Source organism: Xyrauchen texanus, chromosome 33, assembly GCF_025860055.1.
Source record: "Xyrauchen texanus isolate HMW12.3.18 chromosome 33, RBS_HiC_50CHRs, whole genome shotgun sequence".
Lineage (NCBI taxonomy): Eukaryota > Metazoa > Chordata > Actinopteri > Cypriniformes > Catostomidae > Xyrauchen > Xyrauchen texanus.
In genome coordinates, this window is record NC_068308.1 from 7,090,990 (window position 1) to 7,118,226 (window position 27,237).

General features: G+C 37.8%; 1 protein-coding gene across 4 annotated transcripts in view; it reads left to right on the forward strand.

Moving 5' to 3' along the window:
* LOC127626585 (probable JmjC domain-containing histone demethylation protein 2C) overlaps positions 1-18,242 on the forward strand; it is a 267,636-nt gene extending 249,394 nt beyond the window's left edge. For all 4 annotated transcript variants that reach the window (XM_052102476.1, XM_052102477.1, XM_052102478.1 and 1 more), the window contains 9 exons: positions 4,295-4,573; positions 10,794-10,962; positions 11,060-11,150; positions 11,459-11,589; positions 12,086-12,208; positions 13,046-13,185; positions 15,723-15,899; positions 16,502-16,633; positions 17,358-18,242. In XM_052102476.1, coding sequence (XP_051958436.1) covers positions 4,295-4,573; positions 10,794-10,962; positions 11,060-11,150; positions 11,459-11,589; positions 12,086-12,208; positions 13,046-13,185; positions 15,723-15,899; positions 16,502-16,633; positions 17,358-17,453 — 1,338 coding nt within the window. In that variant the 3' untranslated portion in view covers positions 17,454-18,242. The remainder of the gene's footprint in view (positions 1-4,294; positions 4,574-10,793; positions 10,963-11,059; positions 11,151-11,458; positions 11,590-12,085; positions 12,209-13,045; positions 13,186-15,722; positions 15,900-16,501; positions 16,634-17,357) is intronic.
* Positions 18,243-27,237: the final 8,995 nt, after the last annotated feature.

Consider the following 27,237-nt stretch of genomic DNA (forward strand, 5'->3'; position numbering starts at 1 on the left):
TAACGGAGAAACAACAGTTGAAAAATTTTGACAAAAACCCCGGTAATACCCAACCATCCCTAAAAAACGCATTAACTCCTTCTTTGTTGATGGAGGAGGAAATTGTTGAATAGCCGCCACTTTAGCTTGAACAGGACGCACCTCACCCTGTCCAACTTCTTTCCCCAAATATCTGACAGTACCCTTGGCAAACTCGCATTTTGCCAAGTTAACTGTCAGACATGACTCAGCTAAACGCAGCAGAAGCGCACGGAGATGTACCAAATGTTGTTCCCATGTATCACTGAACACAATAACATCATCCAAATATACCGCACAACCCTCCAGGCCGAATACCACTTTATTCATCAATCTCTGGAAGGTTGCGGGTGCATTTCTCAAACCAAAACTCATAACAGAGTAAGAATATAACCCTGATGGTGTAATGAATGCAGTTATCTCTTGAGCTCTGGGAGTTAAAGGCACCTGCCAATATCCCTTTAGAAGGTCTAATTTGCTTACTGAACTCGCGAGACCCCACCTGATCCACACAATCCTCCATTCGAGGAAGTGGAAAAGCATCAGGTTTAGTAATAGCGTTTAATTTGCGGTAATCAGTGCAAAATCTATAAGTAGAATCTGGTTTTTTACCAACAAGCATGGTGAAGCCCAACTGGAGCATGAAGGAACAGCAATCTCATTCTCAAGCATATACTGAACCTCTGACTCCAACACATTCCGCTTGTTGATAGGAACCCTATAAAAACGCTGACGGATAGGTCTCGCCTCTCCCACATCCACATCATGCTGGATCAAATGCGTACGGGTGGGCACATCTGCAAACAAACTAGGAAAATCAAACAACAACTCTATCAATTCTGACTTTTTAAACTCTGACAAATGTGCCAACAATGCATCTAGACTCTGAAGGGTCTCTGAATTCTTTAACCTTGGAAGCAAAACACAGTCTCCAGGTACAATCACATCCTCCCTCCCTCTACAGAAAAAGGTTGAAAAGTATCCAGAGGGACAGCAGCAACAGTAACAGCTGGCTTAACCAATTGAGTGTCAGATTTACTGAGAATGATAAGGCTTAAGTAAATTTACGTGAAAACACTGTTTAGCCTTACGCCGATTTGGAGTTGCAATTTGATAATTTTGGTCAGTCATTTTTTAAGAACAGTATACGGACCAGTAAATCGTGCGCAAAACGGAGATCCAGATGAAGGTAACAAAACCAACACCTGATCACCCGGCATAAAAACACGGCATTCAATATGTTTGTCAAAGTGTTTCTTCATCTTATCTTGTGCTCCGACAAGATTTTTCTGAGCACTCATACCAGCTAAAAATAAGCGTCTCACGGAAACCATCTACATATTCCAACAAATTCTGAGGAGGATCCTTTTCAACCAATCCTTCCCTCCAAACAGAAAGAGGACCCCGTACACTGTGACCAAATACAAGATCATTCGGGCTAAAACCCAAACTCTCCTGTTGTACCTCTCTAGCTGCAAGTAATAACCAGGGTAAACCCTCCTCCCAGTCACAATTCAACTCCACACAGTAAGCACGTAGTAACGCTTTCAATGTTTGGTGAAACCGTTCAAGCGCACCTTGACTTTGGGCGTGATATGGGCTTGATTGATTGTGCTTGACCTTAATCACTCTCAAAATCTCAGCAAACATACGTGAAGTAAAATTAGACCCTTTATCGCTCTGAATAATCTTCGGTATCCCAAAAATAGAGATGAATTGGGTTAACGCTTTCACAACTGCTTTAGTTGTAATTCTTCTAATCGGATACGCTGCCGGGTATCGAGTTGTTTGGCACATCACAGTCAGCAAATATACATTACCTGATTTAGATTTAGGTAATGGACCCACGCAGTCAATTATTAGGTGCTCAAAGGGTTTACTTGTGACCATAATAGGACACAAAGGCACCGGTCTCAAAGACTGATTCGGTTTCCCTGTTAACTGACAGGTATGACATGTTTTAATAAAGACCGAAATATCTTTTTTCAGACCCGGCCAATAAAATTGTCTCAAAACTCTGTTATACGTTTTATTTACTCCGAAATGACCAGCAACTTCACCATGTGAAACTCGCATTACCACCTCTCGAAATTGCTTTGGCACCACTACTTGAATTACAGATTCCTCAATCAAACCCTTCAGCACAGGGAATAAATTTCCTCAAGAGTAGCTCATCTTGGATAAAATATCCACTGGCAGCACTTCTTATCTCCTGCGATGGAATAACATTCTCAAACAGTTGTTGTAACCCAGGATCGTTCTGTTGTGCAGTCATAAGCTCCCTATGAGTAACAGGAAAAAGAGTAGACAAACCCGGCACAACACAATTAAACAATTCTTTCTCTTCACAAGATTCCTCACGACTCCTCGAACGAGTTACTGCACACGTTACAAATACCTCAGGGAATTCTTGCTTTAGCACATCAGACTTTTCCATCAACGGAGTGGGCACTACCACAGGTGGTGGAATTACCTCTCGCCATACCCTATCTCCAGCTAAGTTATTCCCCAATATTACCATGACACCATCCACTGGCAAGGATGGACGGACTCCCAAGGTTACTTCTCCACAGACCAACTCTGAAGTCAAGTTCATCCTGTGCAAAGGGACAGAAAGAGTCTGTAATCCAATTCCCTGATTAAAACGTTCCTCCCTTCACTAGATACATCAGAAAAAGGCAGGACCGATTCAAGAATAAAGGATTCTGAAGCTCCGGTATCTCTCAAAATCTTAACTGGAACTTTTTTATCTGAATTAATCAAAGAAACAAACCCCTCCGTAATGAATGGTGCAAACTGTATTGTACCATCACTCTTTGACTCAGACACTGCGTTCCCTACTTCCATAGAAGCACCACTCGCAAAATCATTAATTCCTGTAGTCTCCGTCAGCAATACAGGACTAACATTTGCATTCGTGTTACTCTTTGGATTACATTTCAACTTTGAGGCCAAAATAGGACACTTATTTTTCCAATGACCAACATTGAAACAATAATTGCATACCAAGTCTCGGTCACTCTTCCCACGATTTCTCCTCTCAAAATTTGAAATATAAGATTGTTCAAATCTCTTTGATGCCGTTCTATTTTCACTAAAGTTACCATACTGACGCCCTGGTCGACCCTCTTGGTACACGTTCTTATGTGTCAATATGTAATCATCAGCCAAGACTGCAGCTTCACTCACGTCATTTGGCTTATTTTCGTTTATATATGTAGCAATATAGTCAGGAACAATGTTCTTAAATTGTTCTAAAATAACCAAGTTACGCAACTTCTCGAAATTATCAACATCGGAAGCACTGCACCAACGATCAAAATGTGAAACAAGTTCTCTTACCACCTCAGAATGTGTTTGCCGTTCACCTTTTCTCCAACTTCTAAAACGCTGGCGATATGCCTCAGGAACTAACTCATACGCTTTTAGAATAGTCACTTTTACCTTATCATAGTTCCTTCTGTCCTCCATCGTAAGCGCTGCGTATGCCTCCTGTGCTTTGCCTGTAATGACAGTTTGAAGCATAATAACTCGGACTGCACTTGGCCATTTGCCTTCTTCCGCTACAGTCTCAAATAAAGAGAAAAAAACATCAGGGTCATGTGCGAGAGGTCCTGGGTTCAGATCCCGGACGAGCCCCCATTTTGTTACGATTCTTCTCAAAGATCGCAACAAAGATCGCAAACGCCACACAATCACTGCATAAACCATAAGATTTATTTACATAAAGTAATTAACATGTAGTGTCAAAGAATCAGTATAAATGTTAGTTAGTGTGTCAGCATGTATTTGTACGTGGCAAGCTCAAATGATGTCAGTTCAACCAAACATAACCAAAACATAATCAAAAAGTCTAAATCAAAAGATCGTCATCCGGGGAAGTACATCACATCAACTCTCCGAAGCGATTGTGCTCTTCCGTGTCCCATATGACCTGTGAGCTCTCTGGAAGTTCCCAGAGCTACAGCAACACCCGCGGGCCATCGACCTCTCCTCTCTGTTTGACCCAGTGTCTTTTAAAACACCATAATCTGGTTCAGGTGTAAAACCACGCCCCCCAGCAATCAGCCTATAACTCAGGGACAAAACACACGAGCACTCACTGCACAAACACTCATTGAACCGTCACAAGTATTATACAGAGATTTGACTAATGTAGACATCATAATTGGTCACAGTCATTTATAAAATGCAACCTATTCTAGCATACTCTAAAATGTAGAGTCTGTAAAGACTGACCTTAAATAACTTGCTGTTTCATTTCTTGTGTTCTCAGATTGTTAAGAGTGGTCGCAGCATGCCCAACATCCTGGATGACATCATTGCCTCTGTGGTAGAAAACAAGATCCCGGCAGGCCGTGGTACCAAGCTGAACCTGAAGCCCGAGCCAGTAGAGGAGCCCAAACCCGAGAGGAAGAAATCAGTGGAAGAGCCCCCCAAACTGTATGCTGACATCCCCCACTGTTGGCTGTACGAACGCAGGCTGCTGTGGCTCAAAGATCATCGCAACAACAACAACTGGAAACTCTTCAGGGAGTGTTGGAAACAAGGACAGGTCTGTCAAACAAAGCCTTTATAAAATTTAAAACTGTAAATTAAAATCCATATAATCTCTACATTTTATATTACATTTTAACTTGGGTTTCACCATGAAAATAGCCATGGAAGCTTGCATGCCGATTAATTCACAAAACAAACAAGCATTACTTTCTGTTTTGTTGGAGCTGTAGTGCAACAGTTAGCACAAAATCTATTTAAAGTCCTGTCCAGACCTGTTTGCCAGACCTGTCCTTGTCTGTCTCTTTCTTCTGTGCTAGCGTCTATACTATTTTAGCTACTCTTGGAACTTGGCAGTACGTTACTGCAGATATTGTTGACTTTTGTTTGACAAATTTCTTGTGTTCCTCATTTGTAAGTCACTTTGGATAAAAGCGTCTGCTAAATGACTAAATGTAAATATGTTCTGATGCATTGAGCAAGAGAATATGTTCTCTTGCGGTCAACATGAGTTTGAAACACAACATTTCCTGATCCCATTTCCCCTCTTCTCCCTATCACTGTTGGATCTCTACTATACCTGTCACTAAAAGTGGTAAAAATGACCAAAGAATATCTCAGGTAATTTCTTATTTAGTGGTTTAGGACACTCCTGTACAGAATACCCACTGTGTCCCTTTCAGTCAGTCAGGATTATCCTAATAAACCACTATATACCACTCAGTGGTTGCAATACAAATAATCCTCACTCACTTTGATGGACTAGAATGTAAAATTTCCATCATGGTCTATTTTAATCCTTGTTTTTTATTTCCTTGTTAATTGCATATTTCATTTTTGTATGGGTCAATTCCGTAATACTAATAGTTTGTCCGGATCTATACATTTTTCAAAAATACATACAAAATGTAATTCACACAAAACAATTACTTGAATACACCTCTACTTTGATGAAGTCATTTTAAGTCTTAAAATCAATTAAGTCTAAGTGGTGTTACCAATTTGGGAACAGTCTTATTAAAAATTTTAATTCTTGAAAATACAAATGTTAGCATAAGTAGTTTGGAATAATATTTCATTATTTCCTTTAAAAAATGTGCAGTGAAACATTTAAATATATATATATTTAAATGTTATAAATACACAGGTGTATATATATATATATATTTATACCACGGCTCTGTTGAATGCTTGATTATGATTGGTTCACGAACGTTCTAAGTTGTGCAATTATTTTTCATGGAAACGCACGGCTGGGGGCCTGGGTAGCTCAGCAAGTATTGACGCTGACTACCACCCCTGGAGTTGCGAGATCGATTCCAGGGCGTGCCTGAGTGAATCCAGCCAGGTCTCCTAAGCAACCAAATTGTCCCAGTTGCTAGGGAGGGTAGAGTCACATGTGGTAACCTCCTCGTGGTCCCTATAATTTGGTTTGCTCTCAGTGGGGTGCGTGGTGAGTTGTGCGTGGATGCCGCGGAGAATAGCGTAGGCTTTCACACGCGCTATGTCTCCATGTTAACGCGCTCAACAAGCCACTTGATAAAATGCACAGATTGACGGTCTCAGTCATGGAGGTAACTGAGATTTGTCCTCTGCCACCTGGATTGAGGCGAGTCACTTTACCACCACGAGGACTTGGAGACCTCTGGGAATTGGACATTCCAAATTGGGGAGAGAAAAAAAAAAGAAAAAAAAAAAAAGGAAACGCACAGCTATAAATCAATTCCAGGTCTTGACCGCATAATGGTTCCATATCACTTCGTCATATTATTTCAGTTATTTCTAAGAGCCCTACAGGTTACCACAACAAAATAATAAATTAAAACAAAGTAATTGACTAAAGTAAATCAGTTAAGAATGTCAAAACAATGTCTAAACATTTATTTAAATTTCGGTTAAAAAGAGCCCCCCGCACTTACACTCGCTCATGCACGCACGTGTGCACACACCCTCATGTGCTACCTTTTTTTTTCCAATGCTGAAAAGCAGCGCATCCTCCGTTGCTAGATCTAATGTGAAATTTTTAATTAGCAATGAAGGCTTGAGCTGTATCAAAGCTAGATACACTTGATACAACAGTTTCTATGTTATCTGAAATATCTGTGGGAAACACCCTCGCACTGCCCATCTCACACTCCCACGCTTGTGGACACACAGACATTATATGCATAATGCACACACTTAAGGCCCATGTGAGAGAAAAACAGAGTTGTCATGTCAGTGCACTCTTCATCTCAGTGGGGATGAAAATAAGTTATTTAGATTTACAGCTGATATATGCCTACACACATCTTGGTGATTTTGAAGTGATGCTAATTCTGACGAGAGCTGCAACAAATAAAGGTAATCCCAGAAGCGAGATGTCTAATTTTCTGTTTCTCTCTTTCGATCCCTCAAATACAAACTCGCACAAATGCACTAAATTGTTACTCCAGTAAGTCCCCCAGTAAAGCAGCACAAGCCTCGCAATTCTCCGTTGCTAGTTATAAAGTGACGTTTTCACTTAATAGCATCGAAGGTTGAGCTGTATTAAAGCAGGATGCTGAATTTGTGGCGAAAGTAGTTCCTCTCATAAGAGTGTTTTAGGGATGAAAACCTGAAAATATCTTGAGATAAAACCCTGAACGATGTGTCTTAATGTGTGGTAACTTTAGTATAAGCCGAATAATAAGAAAGGTGGCATTACCACCTCGGGTGTGCATTATGTTTAAACAATTCAACGGTCGTCAATTATTCCTTATATATATATATATATAAATGATTGATGTTTAAAAAACATTTAAACTTTTTTTATTTAAAAAAATAAGTTAATAATTGAAGTAAATAGTAATAAAAAAAAAGTTATAATTGAGGAAAAAACCTTTCCTGAAAGTGTATATAGGAAGTAAAGAAAGTATTTAATAACTTTTACTTCGTTACGCTGTAACGTTGCCACATAAGGGAAGCTTATAATTGAAACTGACTAAATTGTTGGTTGTCAATGAATTAATTGCTTTGCCCGGTAATCTGTATTGCCTTTACTGTTGTGAGATTGACGCCGATGTTTACATGTTCTCGCGATCACTTCCCGTGACGTCCCCTCACGTTTCCACGCGACATGTAAACAGGAAATACGAGGAGTGGGGGATATAAGGAAGCGGTATTCTGGTACTCGAGAGAGCTATTTCTCAAACCTTCGACCAAGCACTTGGATTATCTTCTTTGCGGGCTGTTTTTTTGGAGCATGTACAGCATGTTCCTTGGAGGAATTCCGGATAGCGATCGCTAGGATTCTCATTCTGTTGGGACTTATAACACTCACCCTTTTCACATTGATCCTGCTCACGGACTGAACATATCTCCGGTGAGACTGATCTTACACTGTTTGTTTGTACACGCTGGATTTTCAGACTGTAGTCACCTCCATACCGGACATTACTACATTCACACACACACACACACACACACATATATCACTGTCTCAGTCATTGTCATGCCATTATATGTTTTGTATATATACTTTTCCTTTAATGTAAATACACTTGGGTTTATTGTTCGTATATCCGTGTTTGTGTAGTTTCTTCCTCAACTCTATCACTTTAGAACAGCACCGTTCCCTTTTTTTGTGTTATACCACTTATTTATTTAGGGGAGTGTTACAACGCCACAACACTTTTTTTTTTTACGATAAATAATTTTTGGTAGCAAATTCTATACATTTATTTATTTTTTTATGTATAAAACCAGCATGGTCACAAAGTTTCCATTTATGAAATTGACACAGATTTAGATTTTTTTTATATATATATATATATATATATATTTGTTTTATCATCTCGGACAACCTGTTTTGTCAATGACATGGATGAAGATTTTATGTCTCCTTAATATTATAGACACATTTTTCAATAATAAAAATTACTTTTCATAGCCTATTGCAGTGATTCCCAATCGGGGTATGCGAAGAGAATTGGATTTTGCTATGTTGAACCTAACAAAATCACACTTATGGTTTAAATATATTAAAATTAGGGATGGGTAAAAATATTAATTTTCCAGTTGATCATGATCTTCATTTGAACAATCCCCATTTTTGATCTTTTACTCTATGCGAACTTTGGCACCAGCAATCTTTTCATTGCGTGTTGAGAGTAAAAGTATGGTTTTACACGTCCTATGTTATGTGTGTCCAAAGATGAGATCCACATAATCCATTTGTCATTGAATAATATCTGTTTTAATACCTTTTCTTTTCTTTAAAGTTTGTTGATCAAAAACACAAAAAAGAAACATTGATTCTTATTGAGCAAGGTTGGACTAAAGAAGGCCTGCGCTAAGATGTGTTCAAGGACTGAACTGCCACCAATAGTCTTTAAGAGATTAGCTTTTGTTGCACATATCAATGTAAAAACTTGTAAATAATGCAAATTATCCATGAAAATAATAAACATGTAATTAAACATACAGTATGTATGCAATATAATATATGTAATTTAACAAGACATCATATTTATTGATGGAACACATGTAATTTGTACATTATTAAAAAGCTAAAAATGTGACCCAAATTATGAAAAAGTAATGATAAAGTTCTGTAATGTATCAAGTTAGGTCACCTTTTATAATTAACAGCATTTTTTCATATGAAAGCAAAATGGACATTATAACTAAATTAAACCCTAAATATAATGTTTTACTAGTAATAATCTATATTAATGATAATATTAAATGATATTGTTTTGGATATATATCTTCTTATATTTTGTGTCGATGAAGGGGTACTTCAGCCTTACTGATGGTACTGGCCTGTTGTAGTTTATTGTGTGTGTGTGTGTGTGTTGCGTGAGCGCGTGCGTGCGCGCACATATGCTCCTAGACCTAGAGTTGCTTACCTTAAGTAATCCATTTGTCTCACACAAGCATATCCAGCTTCATGTATGATGTTTTACGTTGTTCATACTTAGCGACCATAATTAAGACCTATAAGCAAGTTATTGTCTGTTTTTCCCAATATTTGTGTGTGCTGTGTATATTTACGCTTAGTAGAGTATGGTATGCATATTAAAGTTGTTAGCGTAGCAACACATATACCCAGCATGGTAAATTATTCATGCATAGGTGGAAATCATTTAGAGCCATATCATTTACAAGTCATTGTGTATGTTCTGATCTTCAGCTGATAGCTGTTTCCATTCTCTGATGTACATTATCATTCACTTAGCATTACACATACATGTACAGTGGATGTCAAAGAGAGAAAGGCACCATACATTACAGTGCACTTTTTTAGTGTAAACTTCACACAGGCCATTATAGGCGTTAAGTGCTTTGATACTTTCAAAGACAATACCCGAGTCTCTTCATGGATGCAGCACTAATGTACTTCCTTTAGGATGAAATCTGATTGTTACTAATGGTATACAATACAAATGTGAGGTTGAAACCTGTAGGCATAGTTCCTCTTTGACACATTATCTTTGTTCAGAAGCTGGTGCTCAGAGAGAAGAGAGTACAATTCGTGCGCCTGTGGGTTTGAACTGCACTTCCTGTTCCAAGATGATATTTATTGACCCTTGTTCATTGGAGCATGAGTTTACAGCTCTGCAGGAAATATAGTGACACTATAAAGTGCGGGTCCCCTGATAAGTGGACTCTGTTCCAAACCTTAGTCAGCTGCCTACATTGGCAGCATTTAAAGACATCATAGGTAGGCATTATGATTACGCTGCTTTCTAAGATACCTCAAACTGTAAATTCAGACTGTATGTATATAAATTCTAAATTCAAATCTGCCATGAGTAATTTGTCGCCTATGTGGTGCATTCCAAATTGGTCACTTATGAGCTGATCCATTTCAGCTAGGATGTTGCCTTAAAAGGCACTTGCCTATGAAGGCAGTAGACAGCATGGCGGCTCACTAGGTTTTGGAACAGAGCAGTAGACACATTTTTAAGGGAGTGATTTTTTTGGGCCAGTCTGTTGCATATCCCAGTGTGTATTTTGGCTTTTCAGTGCTGAGTGTGGTTGTGCATGTTTGCTTACATAAATGAAAACATGGCATGTTGTTACTGTGAGACATTTTCACAGAGACTAGTTTTATACAGTTTATTAATAACAAACTCACAGATTGTCTTTTCAACAAACTCTTTCACCAATCAGTTCATTTAAACCATTTAAAGTAATCCATATTACGAACTCACTTTTTCTTTTTAATCACACAGTTTTAAAAAAATAATTTCTTATTTATGGTTGTGATCTCAGCTGTCATTAAAAGTTCATTTCCTGTGGTGATGTTGCAGCCTGTGCTGGTCTCTGGGGTGCATAAAAAACTCAACGCTAGCCTGTGGAAAGCAGAGTCCTTCAACCTAGAGTTTGCTGACCACCAGGGGGACCTCATGAACTGCAAAGATGGAGTAATGTCTAACTCGGGCGTCAAGGAATTCTGGGATGGCTTTGAGGATCTCACGAGTGAGTGTTATTTTGATGGTGTCATTTGAAGTAGACAAATGCATTTCTTTCACATTAATTGATGTATTTCTAATTATGCTTGTTATGCTGTTAACAGAGCGTCCTAGGTCTAAAGATGGAGAAACCGTGGTGTATCGGTTGAAAGACTGGCCCTCTGGGGAGGAGTTTATGGCTTTGATGCCCTCCAGGTACCTTGTAAACACCAGAACACTTATTAATAATAAGCATGCTGGTGAGCTAGAATAACGCTTAATTTACCAGCCAGAAACTTTAAAGTTAAAGAATTAAAGATAGCTTGTGCTCGGTTCTGCTGTCAAACACCCACTTTTCTCATTGAATGTCCTGTTTCACCCCGAAATACATCAGATTACAGAAATAACATGGGTTAGGAATGCCATTTCATGTTGACTTTAAATGTTTAATTCTTGCGTTCTGAATGGGCATTAACCAGATAGGTGATGACGTGCTTTGACATGTTCATGTCATGTTTGTCTAGGTATGATGATCTCATGAAGAACCTCCCTATGCCAGAATATTCAGATCCAGAGGGAAACCTCAACCTGGCCTCCCATCTGCCCTCCTTCTTTGTGCGGCCAGACTTGGGCCCTCGTCTCTGCTGCGCTTACGGTACGCCAGCTCCCTCTGGGACACATTTTTAGTTTTTAATTTTATAAGGGGCTTGTTGTATTTTCTGCATTGTTTAAAATATATAATTTCAGCACAATTTACATTGTTTTAGTTGGTGAATCGCACAATACTTGTCAAGAACATGTTTTGGTCATTTTTATTTTACAAATGCTTTATTGCCATGAAAATATGCCACAATGCAAATCAATGTTGCAAATATATTGTATGCAAAATATTATTTATTTTAAATCTAATGAGTATAATTAGAAATACAAAAACATTTAAATGTAAAGCATGTACTATTAGTAATAGGAATGTAATTGTAATGTATGTAAAATATAATTTAATTTTTATGGTTGAAATATGACCCAGACATGTTAACCCCTATAGTGCACATTCAAATAAAAACAACAACAACAAAAAACTAATTGAATTGCTGCTAACTAACTACTGCAATAAGCTTTGTTAAGTGAATGGTGTTTAACCTATGTCACAGGTGTGGCAGCATCTCAGGAGCAGGATTTCGGCACTGCTAACCTGCACATGGAGGTGTCGGACATTGTCAGCGTGCTGGTTTACGTAGGAGTGGCCAAGGGTAATGGCGTCCTCTCCAAAACGGGTAAGCCTGAAACCACACACAACTGCCAAATACCATTGTCCATTTACTAAAGTTGCTCAGATCAATTGCTGGGGGAAAGCCACCGCCTCAAGCACAAATTTTCCATAGCCCCCTCTACACAAGAGCTCAGAGAAAAACATGTAGAAGAACCTAATTTAGAAAGATTAAAATATGTGGCTTGAATCTGGAAGTATTTTCTCCCTGCCTTTACATGGCAGGAAATTAATTCATAGTGAGATGTTTCACTTTTAATAGGGTACATATTCTAGACAATTGTAGCATTTTATTTCTCTTTGTAGCATCTTTATTTTATTAAGTCCACTTATAATGCAAGTCAAGGTTTCAGAAGTTTAAACAGTGTACCTGTGTTGTTCACTAGGACAGGCAGAAGTTTCTTAATACTGAATCAGGGTTGGAATGCAAATGTGGCCAGTCATATGTTAATGTGCTCATGGTTGTGATGTCATAACCATGACGATTTCTGAATGATATGGACATAGTTTCCAATTAGTAAATGTTGTAGTTCTGCAATGTTCAATCTTAAAGGATTTTTTTTTTCAAGGACATCTTTTCCACTGGTCCACCTCCTTTCCCACCTCCCGGCTGCGATCACCTTTCTATTTTTATTCACTGTCTCATGGGCAGACACGAGGAGAATATATAAAAGCCAGATACTCAAGCACACTCCTCACCATTCATTTTTAAACATTGCTCTATCTTCAAACGAGAATGCCACATCCTTCCAGCGAGCTTGTCTTTATAATAAATAAAGCTGATTGTGTGATATGTTTTCTGTGTGTGTGTGACAAATTAAAGTGTTTACACCAAACCACACAGGAGTGCTGAAGAGGTTGGAGGAGGAAGATATGGATGACAATGTGAAGAAAAGATTAAAGGACTCAAGCGAGACTCCCGGAGCCTTGTGGCACATCTACACGAGCAAAGATGGCGAGAAGATTACGGAGTTTCTGCACAAGGTTATTTCCATTTGATTTCCATTTGATTTCTCCTCCTGATCTTGAAATAATACAGTGCATCATTGCAGTGACGCAGTCTGGTGATCTCGCTCAGTGAGTGTTCATATAAAACCTCTTGTCCTGGCAGAAGTTTTATAGGAAAAATGTAATTGCTGTTCTTTCTGTTAACAGAGTGCCAGGTTCAAAGGCTTTGTTGTCATGTAGGAAATGTCTCATTTCAATGAAATTGAAAGTTATATGAATTAGTTTAAAAAAATTCCATTTAAAGTGTTAGTTAACCAAAAGGGAAATATATGTCATTTGTTCACCCTCATGTTATTCCAAAGCTGGATAACTTTCCTTCCTCCAAGTATACGGTCACCAGGGGATGTAAAAAATGTCTTTCCCTCCACCGCAGATGTCATATTTCATACAATTTAGGGCTGGCTATTGATACAGATTTCCAGATTGATTTTGATTTACCTGATTTTGCAAAAGAATACTAATTTATCTTATTAGATTTGATTAATTTGGGTACATTTCAGTTATAATTAGGGCCAGGACATTTTTTTGTATTAATGCAAATAATTCAATAGCTTTTTTTTTTCTTTTTTTTTTTTGCATAAAACCTGATTGTGTGGAGCAGTACACCCTTATACATTATGCAGGACACATTGCATAATAATAAACACAGGAGCAGATTTACTGTACAGAGAATAGAGGCTTCACCCGCAAGTGGTGAGCCAGGTGTGGGGGAGAGATATGGGCAAGCTGCTGTATCGCTTTGCATAGCCAGAAACCCTTGTCATCTGAACCAGTGTCAAAAACAAAACAGCGTGAGAGATAGGCCCGGCGTGTGCATGATAGAAAGTGAATGGCAGCCAGAGAAAAACGTTTTGAGATTTTAAACTTAATTTTTTGTATCTGTATGTATGTCTTATAATGTGTTGGCAATGTGCACTTAAGTTTCTCTTGCCAATAATGCTTGATATGAATTGAATCTGCCCATTTGATCCTATTATTGAAAAATATTTCCCAACTTTTAATTACAGCATGTCCAATGATTTTTATACCTGTTAAAAATACCTGTCTTATTAACTATCTGCAATTTTTTTTTTTATGTTTACATGTACATTTTTAAATAATTTAAAAGAATAAATAACTAATAACAATAACCAATTTCTTGTAAATTCTTTGAGATAAGTGTAAAGTTTATGTATTTATAATTATATTTTAATGTTTGTTTTAAGGTACCATGATTAATCACACAAAACTCTGTGATTAATTAGTTAAAAATGTGTAATCCATTCACAGCCCTAGTTATAATATTATTTTTGCCTACTAATGAAAGAAACCTTCTAACTTTGTACATTATGTAAATATTAGTTTTAAAAATGAACAGTGCCCAAACTATGCCGTTCAATTGCTATTTATTCAAAAAGATGTAATAATCAACACAACCAAAAATCATCACAATATAAACATACATTGTAAGTAATGTTGTCACAATACCAAATTGTCTGTAGTTGGTACCAATACCAGTGCAATTTGACAATTTTCGATCCCACAACAAAAAACATTTAGAGTAAACATTGACATACTAGATAGCATCAGACAATTAATATTATTATAATTATTTTGTTTTGCTTTTATCCTGTTGTTTAGAGTCATAAGATATAACTGACATAAACTGTGCTTATATTAATGCCTCACCAAGACAGGCTTTTTGAATTGTGATTGTCTTGCAATCTACTTAATGAGCACCTCTGGCATGAAGTAAAAGTTAAATCTTGTGATTTATAAGAAATAATATTGGAAGTGTTCAAATAAAAAGCTCGCTATTTATAAGAAAATATTTGTTGTACTGTAATATATTTCAAATACGGCATCTTTAGACATGTCTCGCAAAACCAGATGTGGCGCACCAGAGACCTTCAGTGGAAGGAACGACTTTCAGTGACCTCTAATTAAGTTTCTTCTGTTTCCTCACAAAGAAATTGCATGGGTTCAGAAGACTTGGAAGATAGCACACAAATTGAACGGACTACTTATAGGTTTATTTAATGGTCTCAATAAGCACCGTGGCTAAAAAAGAGCACCATGAATATTCAGCTAAATTTCACCTTCTGTATTCTGCGGAAGAAAGTCATTCCTTAAATATGAAAGTTGTAACATTCTCCAATGACAAACACATAATTTTTTCGTTATCTATGAACCGCAAAGATTATTAATAATAAATAAATCATTTAATTTTATTTATTATTGTTATTAGTACTGTATTTTTACTTTGGGTGTTATGTTTTTGTCTGCTGTCTATTGACTAATGTTTTAACAATGCTATTGTAATTTATTTTTTCTGCCCAGAGACTACAGATGAAATGAAGCTCTGTAGCTAATTCTGGGGCAGTCATCGACTGTCCATTGTCCCTGTCAAATAAATTACTAAATAAGAAATAAAGAATATTATGTCCTTATTTAGTTTTTGTTGGTCTGTGCAGATCTTTTGTCCACACACTGTTTCTTTCAACTCAATGTTTGCATGTGTTTGGTCGTGACAGTTGGCGAAAGAGCAGGGTGTGGAGATCCTTGCGGACCATGACCCCATTCGTGAGCCAAGCTGGTACTTGAGCCGTAAGCTGCGTCAGCGGCTGTTGGATGAACATGGCATTCAGGGTTGGACTGTTGTGCAGTTTCTGGGAGATTCTGTCCTGATCCCCGCCGGAGCCCTGCACCAGGTCTTGCAACACACAATCCTCTATTATGATTGGTCAAATCACATGAATGATTGATATCTTTTGCACAAGCTAAACAAATGCTAACCTCAGTCTAGCCTCTCACAGCCTGACTTTTGACTGTCAGCATAAAAGCTGGCCCTCTTTGAAGCTTATTCTTAGAAATGAATAGATGACAAACATGTAGAGACCGTCTGAGTGACATGTAAAACAACCAGCCGCAGTTTCCTTTTCTTAGTTTCCTTCCTACATGACAAGACTCTAGGATATCTTGTTAAAGTACTACTAAGCACTTTCTAAGTATCTTTCTAAGATTTAATGACACTTGCTTGTCAAACATTATTGGCAATGTCAATATTATGCTACAAATGCAGTAAATTGAGCTTCACTTATATTGGAACATTCCCTTAAATGATGACATATTTGCATAATCAAATGCATTAGATACAGTATATGATGGTATTAGTGGTGTAATGTGGCCATGTATGATGAAACACCTTGAACAATTGCAGGCTAACTTTCATTTGGGCAAACACACATTGGAGTATGTACATCTTGTATGTGATCAACACACACTCATGTTTGTCTGTGTGTCATTTGTACAGGTGCAGAACCTTCACAGCTGCGTGCAGGTGATCAATGACTTTGTATCTCCGGAGCACGTGGTGCATTCGTTCCACTTAACCCAGGAACTGAGATCCTCCAAAGAGGAAATTAACTATGAAGATAAGCTACAGGTAGAATTAAACACACCATCTCTTCAATCTCATTACATCCTTACTGTATAGATCACAGAAACAGACCACAGAATAAAATGGATAAGGATCAGAAATACTGTAACTCTGCCTCTGTTCCAACTCTCACACTGTATCAGTTCTCTGTCTCTTATAAATCTGTTTCATCACCTATATCCAGAACATCTCAAATTCTGTATTGTTAATAAAATTTTGTGGTACAAATGACTTTTTATTTATTTATTTATTTATTTATTTAAATTTTTGGGATAAAATGGCCACCTACTTTAACTTGCTAAGACTTTATGCTAACATTTTATGTACACTAAATACACACAAATCAATTTTTGACACTATTTTACAATGGCTTAACGTGGAGGATAGTCAGAACTATCTGTTTTATAATGGAATGCAGATTTGGTGCAGGTCACGTTTATGCTTTGTTTTTATGTTTAACAACAGAAACTTTCATTGGTGGTGATGTAGATTTAGTTTAGTGTATAGTTTTCAGCACTGAAGTCTGGTCTTAGTGCAGTAAATCAGTGGTAGGCTACATAAAATTGCTGTAATTACTCTTGAAAATAGACTCCTCACAATTCGTGCACATTAAATTTTTAGATTTTCAGAGTCAGTTGCCATGCAATTTTAGATTTCACTCTTTCAGTCTTTCTCCCCTCTGGGTCTGTATTTAACTGGATTCTAACAGCCTGCTGTCTGTCTCTCTCAGGTCAAGAACATCTTTTACCACTGTGTGAAGGATGCTGTTGGAACATTAAAAAGGTGCTGTGCAGAGGAGGAGGAGGAAGAGGAGACGAACTCATGACACACTCTCCCTCATCTGCCCACGACCGCCCATCAAGATTTTACCTGAAATATGCACACTAACGCTCCCATCATGTACCTCCAGTGCCAAGCAGAGTAAACACCATGAAACTGTATTTATTTGTTACTGAAACCACAGCAGTATAGCAGCCCATCAGGACTGTGATTGACACAAACACATCTGAAGATAATCTGATGGCACCGCTGTCCCGGCTAGTATTTGTTTGTCTGTTTGATTCTTTTGTTCTTTCATACTGTATAGTTTCAGTGAAAATTTGTATTTATTTTTAGGAGTTCTGCACTCTGTTCGAGATCAAATAAATGTGACTTGTACAGTTTGCTAATAGATTTCTGATGCCACTCACTACTTTGGAGACTTGGAGTTACTGTGAGAGAGAATCTCGTGTCCTCATGCCATAACTTTTGAGAAAAATGAACTGCCAAACAATTGTAAAAATTGTAAAGTTCTATTATGTAAAGAAAGACTTAACACACTTCAGCATTTTATTAAGAAGTATTCAGTGTAAAATTCAGACATTTACAAAAAAAAAAGTTGTAATTTATTTAAGAATTTTTGTCATTTCTTTCTCCTTTCTATGTTAAGATTTACTATGGAGAACTTTTGAAGTTCAATGAAAAAAAGGAAATCATACTATGCTGTGTAAATATATACATATATACATACACTGATGTATTTTTTTAAAACATGGCTTGCTTCAATTTCAAATTTTAAAGTGCAAGTGTTACATGCTTTGTACATTGAAGTTCAAAGGGGTTTTACATTTTCCATTAAAATGGATTTATCAAATAACTGCCTGCCTTTTGTCTTGTTGTCAAGCTGGCAGAGACATTCAAACATATTAAAAGTTACAGTCCTCTATTTATTATTATTTAAGTAAACTTGTTTATAGGAAAATCACATTAGCAAGAGTGCTTTGAAACTAAATATTTGGAACGACAGCACTTTTCTTCAATAAGCATTCTCATCTGTATGCATAAACTTAACATACTTCAGTTATATATATGCACAAATAAAATATATATATATATATATTTTTTTTTTAAATTAATCATAAATACTGTAGTACCATTTCAACATCTTAACAAAGCGAGTCTCTGTTCACACACGCGACTCACATGAGTCTGTTTACATTCAGAGAGCAGGACTTATTTTTTAGCTAAAAAGATGCGAAAATAACGGGGTATAGAGGACAGATGTACATGAACTGGTTGATTAGGAACTATTTATTAGTCCATCCAGAATGAAACAGCAGTTCTGTACTAATGTTTCTGGTAGGGGTGTCAGAATGCTGCTAATTGTGGATCTGAGTAACAGGAGCTCTCTCTGAAGAACAGACAAATGAGTTGAATTTAGTTGATTTTATTAAATTATGTAAAAACAATTATACATGATATCCAGAGCCAGATTAATCATATGGGCAATTGGGCACATAACCAGAAAAATAAATCTTGCCTTTAGATAAATTCAAACATCATTCGCGCTAAAGCAGGACATGGATGGCGCTGTCACATGGTATTTGTTACTTATGTGAATGCTGGTCAGGATGAGCCAATCACAGTCGTTTATGATTAGTTTAATAAAGTAAAATAAAGATTTTTATTATTATTATTTAAAAGAAGAATTTATTTTATTTAAATGAGAGAAATTGGAGCCCATTATACAAAGGGGCCTCAGTTTGTTCCTGGGAGGCAGCAGATGTCCTAACCAAAATGTCAACTTCCTGTTGGGCGGAGCTAATGACTGTAATTTTGAAAGTTGTCTAGCTTGATGAGAACAATACATGTAGCAAGTTTAGTGACCGTAGAAGAAACTGTCTCACTTTGTCAAAATGTGGGGCTACAGAGCTCCTCAGCCATGCCCTTGTTGTAACGTTTGTAATCGCAGACTCCCCATTGGGTATTTCTCTGAGTATTTAAGAGATTGTCTTAACTGTAGCTTTGCATAGGCTGAAAAGATCTACCCATCGAGAATAGTAGACCTAATAGTAATCAGGAAAACATTCCCAGATGAGCTCCTGGGGAATGGACCCATCAAATCCACTCCCAGCATTTCCCATAAACGTTGTACAATGGTTTGTTGCAGGGTGCCGGTAAGTTGACGACATACAGGCTTGTAACGCTGACAAATTTGACAGTTTTGTACAAACTATTTGACATCTTGGTTCAAGTTAGGCCAGTACACCAAAGCTTGCAACCTTTTGAAAGTTTTGAATCTACCAAGATGACCAGCAAGAGGGTCTTCTGTGAAGAGACTGGAGTAGTTGAGATCGGAGAGCTTTTGGTATGTATACTCGTACACAATTTTTGTGGAAACTGGTCAACTCTATAGACTTTGTCCTCAAATATGGAAAATTTTACAGAGGAATTAACAGTGATTTCTCCTGATTCTTCAGATGATGAATGTCTGGATCCGTCTGCTGTGCTTTCCAGATGTCATAATCAGTGACTGGCAGATCGTCTGTTGTCTCAGATTTCACATTTGACATCACAGATAGAGTGGTGGAACAAGTCAGAAGGCCTGGTTCATTAATGTCTACAGGGGATCGGGACAAAGCATCAGGAACAGTATTATACTTCCCCTTCCTGTACTTCACTGTGAAGTTGAATTCCAGGAGTCGAAGTGCCCACCGAATTAGACGAGTGTTAGGTTTCTGTGTTTTGAAGACCCACATCAAGGAAGAGTGATCAGTGTTGATGATGAAGAATTTTCCTTCCAAGTATGTAAGGGGGTTAGGATGGGCAAGGAGGAGGCGAGAACCGGCTTGATAATATAAATAATATTTTTATAATAAACTTAAACAAATGACACAAACACACACATGACGGACATGCCCGTAATTCTCTCTCTCTCTCTCTCGAACCGTCGTCACCGGCCGCCTTTATCCCTCGCGTGTCCCATCAGGCCGATTGGGGACCAGGCGTGCGATATTCTTGCCCGGCCCCGCCCCCCTCCGCTCCACAAAGTAGTACCTACATTTTTCGAGGGCTAACACGACTGCCAAACATTGTAGCTCGGTGGTCGTGTAATTTCTTTCCGCCGGATTCAAGGGGACAGCTCCTAAGCCAACCTCACCTTGCATCAGTGTAGACAGCAAATGGCAGATTCAAAGTAGGATGTCGCAACACAGGTGGAGAGACAAGGAGCTGTTTTTCCTTGGAAGGAAGTTTGACATTGTGAAGTCCAAAGGAACCTAACACCTTTCCTTTTTAAGGCATTGAGGGGTTCAGCCACTTGAGAAAAGTGTGGTACAAACCGATGATACCAACCAGCCATGCCTAAAAATCTCTGAACTTTCTTTGGCACAGGGAATTCTTGAACTGCTCTGGTTTTACCTGGCTCTGCCTTGATTCCTGTAGCAGACACAATGTGGCCAAGAAACTTCTGAGAGATATGGAAGAAATGTGCTTTCTGCATATTAACAGTCAGATGGGCCACTTTCAATTTATCCAAAACAGCCTGGATGTCCTGGAAGTGCTGTTCTATTGATGGAGAGTAGATAATTATATTGTCCAAATATATGAAACAGTTCTTTCTCTGTAGCTCTCCCAGGACTCACTCCATTAACCGCTGGAACGTTGCTGGTGCGTTTTTGAGGCCAAAAGCCATGACCTTGAAATGGAATAGCCCCTGACTGCATATGAAGGCAGTTTAATCTTGACTATCCTCTTCCATTCGAACCTGCCAATATCCAATGTTGAGGTCCAGGGTGCAAAAAAAATGACAGTAACACTCAAGGACTGCCAAGTACCTCAAAAACATGTGAATATACATAAAAGGGAATCATGACATTTAATGCATTGCCATGGCAACACAATTTAAGATAGAAAGAATCCCTTCAAAATTTTAATTAAGAACATTTTAAATGATTGTATTTTTTTAACAATTAAGGTAAACATAAGAGGGATATTTTGAAGTCTGTTAAAAGTGCCACACTTCCTTCAGCCAGTTGGTGGCCCATGACCGTGACCTACAATAGACACATCAATGTGATCAGCCTGCAAGGCCAAAAAATGGCTCAATTTTGACGTAAATCATGCAATGCACACAGAAGATATTAAACACTTCCTGTTTCCCATTTTTTTAAGTTACTCATTTGCGTCGCCATGGCAACACTGTTCGATATATCCAATATCCAAAAAAGATATATCCGATATATGCCAAGACATCCATGTCTTGGCATAATGTCGCCCACATTTGGTGCCTGTAACATGAATCCCCTAGGTGGATTATTTCAAATTCCAGAGGATGCATTTTTCAAACAATCGAAAATGGCCAACTTCCTGTTGGGTGGAGCTTATGACTGTCCATGCGAAAGTTGTCTCCTTGATGAGACCTATATGTACAAAGTTTGGTGACCAGCTCAAAAGAGATGTGCTATAGATCCCCCGAACATGCCCATCTTCTAGGTGGCGCTACATCTTGTATGAACTGTATGAACTTTTGCCAAGCCCTAATGGCTGACGGCTCTGATGCATGTGAGTTTTTGAGCATGTCAAGTGCCCCAATAGTGCCCCGAAACCTTGAAAAAAATAGTGCCTCTGCAATTTCAGTGCTTGGGCCCTAATAATAATCCTTATAAAAACAATAGAGTCTCCGTAATTTCAGTGCTTGGGCACTAATAATAATAATACTCAGATGAACAATAGGGCCATAGCACTTTCAGTGCTTGGGCCCTAAATAGATCCTTAGGGGTAACAACTGGGTTACCACTTTTTTACAGTGATCTGTCCTGTGGCAGATGGGTTTGGCTCAACTATCCTCAGATTCAGAGAAAACAAAGTGTGAAAATTTGATCATGAACTTTGTAGCCATTTTTCTGTTTTCAGTATTGGTGTAGTTATAGCATTTTGCCTTTGTGGGGCAGAATTTGACAGCAAACTTCAGATTTCATAATTTATCTCTAAACAATAAAAGATAAATTATATGCCTAATTTTGTTTTATTTCAAACTGTACTAATATATTTAATAATCATTCAACATTGAGAAAATATTTAGTACCTGTCAACCCGATCTCACAAGAATTCGTTGCCATGAGCAACTCACACAATCGTCAAAGTGGGCAAATTATCTGGATGTTTTGGCACAGTAGTGTCAACCACAACTACTGTCAACAGTGTTGGATGAAAAGCGTAGTGCCAGATGCGTGCATAATTATGTTTTTTTTTCCCCCTTTTAGTTATAATACTGTAATCAGGGGTGGAAAGAGTACTGAAAAATTATACTCAAGTTAAAGTTACTTCTTAAAATGTTTTGTATGAGTGTAGAGTAAAAGTACCTGTCCTAAAAACTACTCAAGTAAGAGTAAAAGAGTAGCTAATTTAAAACTACTCATGAGTAGTGAGTACTACATTTACATTTTACATTTATGCATTTGGAAGATGCTTTTATCCAAAGCAACTTATTACAGGGACAATCCCCCCGGAGCAATCTGGAGTTAAGTGCCTTGCTCAAGGACACAATGGTGGTGGCTGTGGGGATCGAATCAATGACCTTCTGATTAACAGTTAGGTGCTTTAGCCCACTATGCCACCACCACCACTCCATCAATCAGTATTGAGTACTGAGTAGCAAAAGCTATGCTGCAATTTAAAAATGTAGCACACATACCATCATTTACATTCCCTTTTATAACTGTTTGCCAGAAAGAATCAAAAATATAGATATTTTATAGTTGTTTGTGACTGACAACTTTTAAAATATATCACTTATCTATGACACTGTAAACACAACATGAATACATGGAAAAAATAAATGAAAAGATTAAAAAGTCATTTTCAATACAATGAACCACATTTTATAATCTAATGTATAATACAATTACATTAAAATCAATTTATGTGTAATTTCCCTTAATACTGTTGCACATAAAACATGTTCAAAACAATGCAAGGAATTAAAAAATAAAAAACACTTTTACTAAACACTAAAAGCTGGGTCACTTGGCGTGTCATGTCTTGCACAATAGAGGGGGTAGAGCAGTTGTTTGGTAGAGGGGTCACATCGGGCTTCAAAGGAATAAATCACACAAAAATTAAAAATCTCTCATAATTTAGCCACCCTTATGTCATCTCAGATGTGTATGACTTTCTTTCTTCAGCAGAAAACAAACTAAGATTTTTAGAAGAATATCTCATATATAAACCATCTGGCACTGGAGCCTTTCCTGTAGTACCTCGCCAAGCTCCTCCAAGGTTATCTCAGAATCAAACTTATTTTTTTGCTCATTAATTTTGGAATTTCTAATGGTTCCACAAAGTTTCTAATCAGTAGACGAGGATGTGGAACTATAGAGATCAAGATTTTTTTAAAAGCATTATTAATATCTGTGGCCGAGGTAAATATTTCACCATCAGCAGATTTCACTGAGGCAATGGTAGAAAAAGACACTCTCTGCTTTATATATCTAGCAAAAAAAATTATTTAGGGACAATTTTTGATAACATGTTGAAGTTTGATAAAAATACTGATGCCATTATTAAAACAAATCACACCAAAGATTGTTTGTGTTGAGGAAGCTTAATTCCTTTGATGTAGAGAGACCCATTCTAAGGTCTTTTTATAATTAATTTGTTGAAAGTATTCTGTCAATTTCTTTCTTATGTTGGTTTTCTTCATTGTCTATGAAGAACAAAAATCGTCTGCAAGGTATTGTAAACATGTGCTCAAAAATGATGGGTGTTTCTTTACGTAGTTTAACAGTTTATTAAGAACAGCAAGTGTTGAGGATGGCACATAAAATAATTGGAGATAGAACACACTCTTTGCGTTTAAGGACAATCAGGTGTTTCACAAACCGTTACAAATTTACTTTTGTGCCTGAAGCAATTAATTTATGTAACAAACATAATTGACTATTTTATTATTTATTTGTATTTATTTATTATTAATATAATTTTTTCTTTATATATTTTATGTATTTAGATTTTTTGTTTGTACGTGTATTCAGTGTTGTCTGTATATGTGAAGCACCAGGACAGTCTGAATGAATTGCCCAATGGGGATTATTAAAACTCTAAAAGAAGTTTAAGAAAATAAATAACCTTCCTTCTTTTTATGGGGTGCCCCAACACATTCACATTTCATGTGGCGAGAGACAATCCACTTATATCAACATTTGACACTTTGACATTTAGAAAAAATAGATTGCGTGTAAAAAACAAAATGATAAAAGACCACATTCCAACATTAGAACAACAAAGAAACCCTGAACTTCCCCCAGAACAAAAAAAAAGCCCAGAAAAAAGAAAAACTTTTGAATTAACCCCACGTACAACAGCGCGTCCATCCCTCTAAATTCAAACAGTTAATTTACACCTACAAATCCCCCGCAACAACTTTGACATCAGATTAATCAAGTCTGGTGCTTCTATACAAATTTTGTGAGACAGAATTACACAACAGAAACTAATCTATAAAACAAACTCAAGCCAACATGAGTCATAATCACAAAAAATGTGTAGATCATCCACATAACTGTCCCAAAGTTTGTTTCTCCACAAAACAAACTCCAGCCGCTAGCGGAACCAGCATACAAAAAAAGGCCGTTGAGTTTCCTCAGGCAGTCAAATGAATGTTCAGTGAGCCGGCTTTTACATGAGTGTGACACGTGCCCTAATCACTCTAATGATTTGCAAGGAATATTCTGAAAAACAAACTCCATTCAATAGGAGGCATTAGGAAAAGAACATGCAGATTCATCCACAAACTGTCTCGAAGGAGTGTTATTCCACAAAACAAACTCCAACCAATAGGAGGAATAAGCACAAAGAACGTGCAGGTACATCCACAAACTGTCCTGAAGGAATGTTATTCTACAAAACAAACTCCAGCCGCTAGGAGGAACCAACACAAAAAGACACAAAAAGGCACCCAGTTTCCCGGATGTTCAGTGATTCAGGTCCACTCAGCTGCACCGAGAGCATCACACAATTACTTAATTATTCCATTCACTTTATGAGGGACATCACTTGCTGTGGGGATGTAAATATTTTGAGGCCATCCTTGGCATCTATTCTCAATTTTGCCGGGAACATCAGTGCAAATGCGACCTTCCATTGATGAAAGCGTTTCTTGCATTCCTTGAATCGATCACTTTTCTCTCTTGTCAAATTCACAAAGTCTGGGAACAAGAAAATGTGGTACTTCCAAGAAAGCCTTCCTTTACTCCTCGCCTCGTGTAACACAAGATTTTATTTTACGGATGATCTCAGAAATGTGGCCAGAATTGATCGGGACCTGTCTCCCTCAGCGGATCACTGAGGCGGAACTCAGTGAGCTTGCTTGATTTCCAGCTTATGGCCTGTTATGTCAAGCAGACTCGGAAAGAGTTCATCTAGGAATTTAACCATATCTTGGCCTTCTTCATTCTCAGGAATTCCAACAATTCGGATGTTGTTTCGATACTCAAGGTCTTCCAACTTTTCCCAAACACGTTCCAAGTCCGTCTTGGTCGCTAGCATGTGCGTCAGGCACAACTAATTCCCTCTCCAAATACTCCAGATAATCGTTCCGTTTCTCGACTTCCCCATCTCTTGTAACCAACTCAGAGAACTTTGTCTCCATGGCAGTGATCGATCAACGTATTAGAGCAAGATCCTCCAAGTTAGCAATGACCTTCGCCAGCATTGCCAACATGCTCGACAGTTGAATCTCTCCCATCGCACCATCTGAATTGAGTCCTGGGCTTGCGGTCTGTTGCTCAATGGCTTCAGCTTGAGCATGTCAGTGTTTTTTTTTCTCCTCAATATTGGAATGCCCAATTCCCAATGCACTTCAAGTCCTTGTAGTGGTGTAGTGACTTGCCTCAATCCGGGTGGCAGAGGATGAATCTCAGTTGCCACCGTGTCTGAAAATGTCAATCCATGTATCTTATCATGTGGCTTGATGAGCGCATTACCATGGAGATAAAGTGCGTGTGGAGGCACGGCATCCACGCACATCTCACCACGTGCCCCACCGAGAGAGAGAACCACATTAGAGCAAACACAAGGAGTTTACTCCATGTGACTCTACCCTCCCCAGCAAACAGGCCAATTTGGTTGCTTAGGAGACCTGGCTGGGGTCACTCAGTATGCCCTGGATTCGAACTTTCGACTCCAGGGGAGGTAGTCAGCGTCTTTACTTGCTGAGCTACCCAGGCCCCCATCTGTAAGTGTCTTTTAATGCCTCCAGAGCCTGATGATTTTTAATTCTTTGACATATTGTCTTCATAGAACAGTTATGGAACAGGGTGTATTTAATCTCAATTGTTTATCACACAAAAGTATTAAAAACTAGCAGAGTGCGCAGAGCACGTTGAACCTTGCATTGCGCCATGCGACTCCCCTTTAATATTATTTTTAATTAAATTTCTTGTAATTCACATTTAACCATAATCAAATAATTGAATATTCCTTTGTCCACAAAGATGCTTTTAAATGTCACCTGTCCCGAATGATGCAAATGGCATTTGGCCTTCAACAGCTTTTTAATGCAATCTAAAATATTTTTAAGGTTTGAGCTAAATTAAATCTAACAAAGTTAGATAATTAGGTTTTTGGTTTTTACAGTGCATTGTGCCATAGAGACATACATTACATCAGAATTCATATAAAGCTGGTCTTAGGTGCACTCAGTATTTTTTTCATTGTTTTTAACAAAGAAATTAATAGTACTTTTGAAAACTGTTTAATGTTAGTAAAAATGTTAAATGTACACACATAAGATCTGGTCATATCAGTAGCCTAATAAAACACTCAATACAACAATGCTGTATTTTACAAGG